Source organism: Phalaenopsis equestris, unplaced genomic scaffold, assembly GCF_001263595.1.
Source record: "Phalaenopsis equestris unplaced genomic scaffold, ASM126359v1 Scaffold000513, whole genome shotgun sequence".
Taxonomy (NCBI): domain Eukaryota; kingdom Viridiplantae; phylum Streptophyta; class Magnoliopsida; order Asparagales; family Orchidaceae; genus Phalaenopsis; species Phalaenopsis equestris.
In genome coordinates, this window is record NW_018164953.1 from 1,384,678 (window position 1) to 1,394,119 (window position 9,442).

The 9,442-nt window shown below is 39.4% G+C and overlaps 1 protein-coding gene across 1 annotated transcript in view; it reads left to right on the top strand.

Annotated features, from left to right (window-relative positions):
• The first annotated feature begins 221 nt into the window (after positions 1-221).
• The window catches only part of LOC110028488 (sn1-specific diacylglycerol lipase alpha-like), a 14,464-nt gene continuing 5,243 nt past the window's right edge, over positions 222-9,442 (top strand). Inside the window, exon 1 of the mRNA XM_020730352.1 lies at positions 222-1,010. Coding sequence (XP_020586011.1) covers positions 312-1,010 — 699 coding nt within the window. The 5' untranslated portion in view covers positions 222-311. The remainder of the gene's footprint in view (positions 1,011-9,442) is intronic.

Below are 9,442 nucleotides of genomic sequence, written 5' to 3' on the forward strand. Positions count from 1 at the left end.
CACCAGAAGAATCGAATCATAGATCAGAAAAGACTTATAACCGATAAATTGATGCCTGACCTGCGCATACAGCTCAAGCTCAACCCAACCAGTTTACACCCTTTGAATTGACTGATATGCACATAAATTTTTAAAACTGCGATACTTCCGCTAGCTTACAGGTCCGAACCTATTAAATACCGCCATGCGGGCAAACTCCGAAGCTCCTAGCTCCTTATGTATCTGGCCTCCCCTCAAACACTCGAATCTTCCACTCCACTCAACTCCCACGCTTCCTCGCCACCTTCCTTCCGCCTCTATCGTCGCCGTGGATGTCGGTGTTTTGCGGCCTGGAATGTGTCGTCTGTCTCGGCTGTTCTCGTTGGGCCTGGAAGCGCCTTACCTACATCGGTGCCTACGACTCAGAATCATGGCCACTTGCCACCACCGAAGCCTTCGAACCCGTACCCCGCATCTGCCGCACCATCCTCGCCGTCTACGAGCCCGACCTCTCCAACCCTCGCTTTCCCCCTCCAGGTGGCTATGGAATGAACCCTTGCTGGATCATCAAGCGCGTCGGCTACGATCAGACACACGGCCGGTGCCCGCCCTACATCATCTACGCCGATCACGACCATCACGAGATCATCCTCGCCATCCGAGGTCTCAATCTCGTCCGCGAGAGTGATTACAAGGTTCTTCTCGACAATCGCTTAGGTATGCAGATGTTCGACGGCGGGTACGTTCATCATGGTTTGCTTAAGGCGGCGGTATTCATTCTTCAGCGCGAGACAGGGACGCTTCGGCGGCTGCTTTGTGAGCTGGGGCTGGAGAATAAGCTCGTGCTCGCTGGGCATTCGCTGGGATCCGGCGTGGCGGCGCTGATGACGGTCATTGTGGTTAATCACAGGGACAAGTTTGGGGGTATAGCTAGAAACCATATTCGATGCTACGCCATCGCGCCGGCGAGATGCATGTCGCTTAATCTTGCCGTGAAGTATGCTGATGTTATCAATTCTGTTATTCTTCAGGTGAGGGTTTTTTCTTGTTTGTTTTTATTGATTGGGTTAGTGCTTCATGCTAGCATTGGAGGTGGTGATTGGATTGAGAAGTATAGGAATTTTGTCGTTTTCCCCTGCTTGTTCGATTATTGTCTTCATGGAAGATAATCCTGATCAGTATTCAATAGTAATAGGTACTTCAGTATTAAATTGCTGGCATCGATTGGTCTGATGGAGATTGCTTAGAACCAAATTGTGAATTGGGAAAGTCGCTGCACCAGGTAGCTCATATTTTGGTGACTTGGATGTTAAGGAATGCAAAGAACATCGTTGGGCTTACGAATTCTTGAATTCGGTTCGAGGGCAGTGTACTGGGAATTTATGCATTCTTCTTTCATTTATATGCTGACGATGCATGCAGACTGATGAAGTTTTTCTTCTGAAACGGACAATCTACAAGTTTGGGTGATATTTGAGTTCGCTTCGTTTTCGTTGGAAATTTAAGAAAAGCATCTGTTCTTCTGGCCTGAAATAACTTTAGGAAGTGGAATGGCGTACATAAATTTCTAATGTACTATTCATTAAAATGGTTCCACCTCAGTCGTCTATTTTTTTCGGGCTAAATGAGAATCCAATGCTTGTAGGATCGTTGGATGAATTACACGTCATACATAATCCATAGCCTTGAAGACTTACTTTGGGCTCTCATAGGGGTAGCGCAGTCTTTTCCGTTGTTTTAGTAGAATCCTAGGAGGACTTTTTCCTTGGGAATGGATATCGATCATGAAGGGTGGTCATCTCTGACTGCAACTTGGAGACCGGCTAATGATGGTTAAGAATTTGAACGACGAGTCAGTGATAGATATAATTTGGATTTCGCTTTTTTTTTTAAATTTTCTAATGTGTCTTAGAGACTCTGATTAGTCTTAGTTATATTCTTCTAGTTATGCTGTTACATTTGATTTAATTAGTTAGTAAGAGTTGCTACTGACGAATCCTGCTGAAGGTAGACAGTGAGTTTAATTGCCTTAATTATAAATGATGTTAAAACAAAATTAGAAAAGTAAAATCAAGAAATTTTAGGACAAATGATTTTTTATGTGATAAATCTTATAAAAAGAAAAACTATGGGTCTTGCCTAATTAATACATCTTTCACTTCTAGTAGAATGAGTTACAAGGACCACCCAGGGGTGTCAAAATTGACCAGGCGCACCAACTTCTCTCAAACATGACTTGAAAATCTGAGTTTGGGTTGACCTGATTAATTTTCTTAGTCAAGTTCGGGTTCAAAATTTCAACATGTTTAAATTTTTTGATTGGGTTTGGGTTGAACTGCCAAATTGAAATTGAGCCTCAACCTGAAATTAACCTGAATACCCATCAACTCAAATTTGAACCGAACTTGACTCGAAACTAACTAGAATTTAACACAAATAATTACTATGCATATCTTAAATTAGCGGGTTTAAGTTAGACTTTCTGACCCATTTAATATTTGGGTCAGGTTCGAGTCAAATAGTTTTAAGGCAAGTGAATTTCATATCAAACCCGAACCTAACCTAGGAACCCGATTTGACACCCATTGGGCCACTCTTTCTGTCGCAAATATCTTGATGATGATTATTCAAAAAAGTGACTGAAATAGATGGAGATGATTGCATTTGTTGTATCTTAAATCCATTTCTTCGACACTCCTCACCTTTATCTGGATACTCGTCGAAGAATGCAGAAGAAAGAAACAACAAGCATCAAGAAATCTGCTCAATTTGGCTTAAAAAATCAATTTTTTGTGTACTAACCGTACTGGGCGCTTAGGCGCCCAAATATGGCCCCTAAGTCCAAATATGGCCCCTAAGTGCCAAGCTATCGGTATTTGCGCCCAGAAACGGGCACCTAGGCGCTAATAGACCGGCGCCAATGTGTAGGTTATTTAGGAAAACGAGCAGTGCCTGCACCATGTGGGGTGTTTAGATGCCAAATGGTCGGCGCATAGGCACTGAACTTTTTGTTTCTATGCCCTTATAGGGCTCTTGAGCGCCCATGACTGGTGCCAATCTTAAATATTGCTTGAAATGCTTTGGCTCCACACTACATAACAATCTCCCACATGGAGACAGAGCCGAGCACCAGTCCTCTGTACCCACATCTCCATCTAAATTATCTTCATAGATACGTATCGTGGTCACGTACCGTGCTGTGGCTCATCCCCAGTCTCAACCTTCATGAAATCCAACGGAAGCCAAACACAACTTCAGTTTCTCAACAGTCACCACCTTTGTCAATATATTCGGAGGATTTTCAACTGTATACATTTTTTCCAGAAAGAACTGTCTATTCTAAAAGAGTAGAATGAATTGATACATCAACTAGATGTGTTTCGTCTTGACATGAAAAATAATGTTCTTGGCAAGATCAATTACACTCATACTGTCACTGTAGAGATTCCTCTCAAATATTTGAGAATTCACTTTACTATCTCCCATGATGTCTGCCTGGATTGCCCATGTACCTGCTGATTACTCCCACTGCATATACAATATCTGACATGATACAAATCATTGCATACATCAAACTTCAACTACTAAAACATACAAAGTTCTCTTCATCTGTGCTTGCTCTGCTTCAGAGTTTGACGATAACTCCTTAGTTTGAAGTGACTACCTAAGAGACTGCGAACTGGTTTCGTCTCACTCATGTTGAACGTCTGTAGGATCTTCTCTACGTACTCTTCCTGAGATAACATCAATGTTCCTACACTCCTGTCTCTGCTGATTCTCTTCCTGAGGATCTTCTCGATTGGACCTAAATTCTTCATCTCTAATTCACTTGATAATTGATTCTTGATTTTCTCCATATTTTCCCATACAATCAACATGTTAGCCACATATAAAAGAAGCAAAATATAACAGTTACCGAAGTGTTTGATGGAGCAATAGTGGTCTGCCTGACACTTCATGTACTCATTGTCTGACATGACCTGCCAAGCCTCCTATACCATTGTCTCGGGGCTTGCTTTAAGCCATAGAGGTTCTTCTTCAATCTGCAGACCAGACCTTCATTGCCTAGAACTTTATAATCTTGTGGTTACACCATGTATAGCTCCTTTACATCTCCATGTAAGAAAATTATTTTTACATCCATTTGTTTCAGATGTAAATTTTCCTTTGCTACCAGACTCAGCACAATCCTGGCAGTCGTCATCTTCATCACTGGGGAGAAGATTTTTATATAATCCACTCTTTCTGGAAACCCTTCACAACAAGTCTTACTTTAGAACACTTGCTACCATCCGTCTCTTCTTTCAACCTATATCCACTTGTTGTGCAGTGCTCTTTTGCCATTTAGTAGTACAGTCAAATCCCAAGTCTGATTTGACTTCAAATTTTGCATTTTTTTATTCATGGCAAGCTCCCGCTCCCTTGAATCTTCAACTTGAGTGGCCTCCTCAAAATACTTTAGTTTACCACTATCAATTAGTAATAAATAGTGTAAAGAAAGAGAATACGTTTGTATGGGTTGTTTCAATTTGTTGAATCTTCTGACTTCTATAATAGGTGACTGAGGAACTTTTAGTCGTCCTTCTGGTTGAGCACTTGTTATTTATCTATCTCTTTGATCACCAGTATCATATATCTCCATATATCTGGATTCTTCAGAAGTAGTTGACGGAATATCCTAAGTTCTAGTCTTGTCTTTGTACATTTCCATTTCGTTGAATGTGATATCCCTACTCTTAATGAATTTTTGATTATGATAATCCCATAACTTATATCCAATGAAGGTGCACTTGACAGATTTTGAGTCAAGTTTGCTTCTAGACCTTGCATCAATATGCACATATGCAGAACACCCAAATACTCTTAAGTGAGATAGACATATATTTTTGTCACCTCAGGCTTCTTAAGATAAGCCTTCCTTCAAAGGTACTAATGGACTACAGTTGATCAGATAAACTGTAATATTTACCGCTTCAGCCTAAAGTTGTTTTGACAAGCTTGCATGCAATCTCATGTTCCTGGCATGCTCCGTAATTATTCTGCTTTTGTGCTTAGCCACACCATTCTGCTATGGTGTCCTTGGGATAGTGAACTCATCCCTGATCTCCTCTGTCTCCTCTGTAGCACAAAAATTTTTGAACTTCTGATTATGGTACTCACCCCCATTATCTGATTCAATACACTTCAGCTCTAATTCTGTCTCATTTTATATCATAGCCTTCCACTTCTTAAAGACTTCAAGTACATCAGATTCTGCTTTAAGAATAAACTCATATTTTTTTGTGTGACCATCAATGTGTGACAAAATAGTGAGAACCTCCAATAGAATGAACTGGAGTAGTACTCCATACGTTAGTGTGAACTAACTCCAATTTCTTTGATTTCACCATTGACTCACCCTTGGAGAAAGAAACCTTATTTCGCTTGCCATATTTACAGTCTTCACATAAATCTAGATCAATTAATTTCAAACTGTGAAGTTTATTTTTTGAAAGTAGGGACTTCATACTATTCATGCTCATATGACTAAGCCTACAGTGCCACATAATTGCATTCACTCTGGTTCCAACCACATCAATGAAATCAATCATTTTATTAATTAGATAAAAGTCACCTTTAATGTTGCCCCGAGTCATCACTAATGCCTCCTTGGTCACCTTCCACTAATCACCTGTGAAAGTAGACACGAGTTCAGAATTTGCCACCTGGCTCACGAAGATAAGATTTTTGTTCAAACTTGGAACATATCTTACTTCAGTAAGCTTCTACACTATTCCATTTGACAACTTGATTTCAACATCACCATTTCCAACTATATTGTAAGCCTTGTTATCTCCCAAATAATTTTTTTGTAGATCACTTTGAGTGTAGTTTTTAAATAGCTCATTATTGGGGCAAACATGAAAAGAGACACCTGAATCCACTATCCAGTATTCAGTACTGGCTAGAGATAACACCAGAGAGTCATTTTGTATTTCACCAGTGGAGATATTAGAAGCGAAACTACTATTTTGTCCTCCACCATCAGCTTTCCTTGGAGCTTTGCAGTCCTTCTTGAAATGTCATTTCTTACTGCAGTTCCAACATTCTCCAACATTCTCCTCTACTTACTCGACTTGGGCTTTCCTTTCTTTGATTTGGATCTTCCTCTGCTTGTATTCCAGCCTAAATTCTTTAATCTGTTATCAACGTTCAACGCGAAACCTGAAGTTTTACCATTCGCCGCTTTTCTGCGAATTTCTTCATTCAACATCAGACTCACGATATCATCAAAGCTGAACTTCAAAGTCCTTGAAGAATTACTCACCTTCGTTGCCAAGCCATCTCAACTTTCTAACAATGAAGATAATATCACCAGTGCTGTGACCTCATCATCAAACTCGATCTCTACAGAACACAACTGACCTGTTACAGTGTTGAAGTTACTAAGATGTTTTGCCACTAAACTGTCTTCTACCATCTTCATGTTTAATAACTTCTTCATCAGAAAATTCTTATTGGAAGCAGAAGGCTTTTTGTACATCTTGGCAAATGCCGCCATGAGATTCATTGTAGTTTTCTCATTCACAATATTGAACACAACAGATGAGGAAAGTGTCAACCTGATCAAACCTTGTGTCGTTCAATCCAACACTTCCTATTCCTCCATAGGCATAGACTCAGACTTCCTTGTGATTCCTTATAGTGGCTAATATAATTTTTTCTGATACAACAAATTCTCAATCTGCATCTTCCAGAAAAAGAAGTTTGTCCCATTGAATTTCTCCACTTTAAACTTTAATTCTTCGGCCATTGCTCCCAGTTGAATCGACCTCCCCGCGTGCGCTCTGATACATGTTTGTTAAGAAAACTACTCCGAAAGAGTCACATTCTAATTTCGTAGCGGAATAGGATCACAAGATTTGAGAAAACTTGAACAAAAAATTTAAGAAAACACAATCAGAGCAACAAAAACACACATGAATTTTTACGTGGAAATGCCTGAAAATAAGAAAAAAACTAGACCATCACAAATATTACTATGTAATTCAAAAAATTTTACAAAGTACTCACACAAGTTTTTTCTCCACACTCACACGAAGAAACTTACAGAACTCGCACCAACAATCTTCCCTCTTAGATCCGACGCAAAAACCCCATCAAATCACCAAAATCAACCTCTTCTTCACTCCTATTCTTCACCGGGATATTCGTCGAAGAATTCAGAAGGAGAAAACAACAAGCATCAAGAAATCTGCTCAAAACTAACTTAAAAAACCAATTTTTCGTGTATTAACCGCATCGGGCGCTTAAGTTCTCAAACTTGGCACCTAAGCGTCAAGCTCTCAATATCAACGTCTAGATATGGGCGCCATGGTGCCAATAGACTAGCCCTATGCGCCGTTCTCTTGGGAAAACGAGTAGCGCCCGCACCATGTAGGGCGCTTAGGCGCCAAATGGCCGACGCATAGGCTCCTGCCTTTCTGTTTCCGAGCCCTTATAGGGTGCTTGAGCGCTTAGGCGCTAGCCTTAAATGTTGCTTAAAATTCTTTCACTCCACACTACACCATCTGGATTGAAGAAGGCGATTGGAGGTGATTTACACAATTTCCTTCAAAATGGAAGGGTAGTAGAAGGGTGCAGATTGGATGACCTAGAGTTCGTGGGCAATTGGAGCCAATTAAGATATGAATCCTCTTGGATGGAGGGTTGGATATGACAACTTGAAGTCCATGGGTGATTGTAGGACAACTTGAAGTCCATGGGTGACTGTAGACGGTTAGGATCGTCCTCATCCTAGATAGTGAGGGTTGAGTAGATTATTTAGAGACGACAAGCTATTAGCATAGTCTGAAAGAGGCACATGAGCCTTGAGACATGCCGCAAATGATGGCGTAGGAGAAGCACCATGAGGCTTACTAGTGCAGTAATATATAGGCTTTTTAGCAATGAAGCATTTGCCTCGAGGTGCAATGCGTCGAGGCACTTGAATTATCGCCTCATATTCTTAATTATATTAAATTATATATTTATATTATTAATATATTTAATCTAATATGATTCCCTTAAGCAATATGTTCTCACACATGACACAAAATCTATTGTGTAAGGTAGAATTTGTTCTTTTCTTTGTTTCCCTGTTGAGCGTCATGTTGAGGTAGAATTTGTTCTCTTCTTTGTTCCCCTTTGAGCTTCATGTTGAGCCTGTTTGCGCTTAGCATTTTCTACTTCGTGTCTTTGTAGAGCATCATTTCTAGCACGTTTCTAAATCACTGCTTAAATTGCCTATCTATTGAGCGTCAAATTCCTGTCTCGAGGTGGTTTGCTAAAGCCTCGCAGCGTCGCCCACTGGAGCATCTCTATCAAGCTTCATTTTCTTCTCCACTGCTGACTATAGCCTTATATTTTTCTATGGCTTCATAGGAGTAACATTCATTAAAGATAAGATGATTTATAATAGAATTTTCTAGTTTGGACATGCACAACTAAAGAAGTTGAGGATGCTTTAAAGAAAACCAATGGTGGAAAGTCTGTAGGATCTGATGATATCCCAATTAAAGTGTGAAAATATTTAGGAGATTCGAGAGTTTCTTGACTTACTAACCTCTTTAATGTTATTTTAAAAACTAAAAAGATGCTTGAGGAGTGGAGGAAGAGTATTTTGGTCCCCATTTTTAAGAATAAAGAGGATGCACAAGAGTGTGCAAATTATAAAGGAATTAAGTTGATGTGTCATACTTTAAAATTATGGGAGAGGGTAATTGAACATAGGTTAAGACGTATTACAAAGATTTCTTATAATCAATTTGGATTTATGCAGGGAAGTTCTACTATGGAAGCTATACATTTATTGAGAGGTTTGATAAAGAAGTTCATAGATAATAAGAAGGATTTACATTTGATTTTTATTGATTTTAAAAAAGCTTATGATAAGGTTCCAAGAGATATCCTTTGGAGAGTTCTTGAGAAGAAAAGTGTTGATATGACTTATGTGTTCAAGTCATTGTTCAAGTCATTAAATATATGTATACTAGAGCTGTTACTTGTGTTCGAACTGAAGAAGGATTGACCAAATTTTTTCCTATTTTGTTGGATTACATCAGGGATTAACTTTAAGCCCATATCTTTTTGCTTTAGTTATGGATGGTCTTGTTGGACATTTATCGGAAGATGTACCTTGGTGCATGCTTTTTGCTGATGATATCTTCTAGTGTATAAGACGAGAGAAAAAGCCCAGAAAAAACTTGAATTATGGAGGTCTACATTGAAGTCTAAAGAACTTCATTTGAGTAGAACTAAAACTGAATACATGGAATGTAATTTTAGTAGTAGTAGCTCTAATGACATAAGTGTAACTTTGGGTGATCAAATTATTAAAAGGTGTGAACGATTTAGATATCTTAGGTTTTTTGTTCAAAGTGATGGTGATATAGATGGGGATGTTAATAGTAGAATTCAAGTTGGTTGGTTGAAGTGGAGGAAT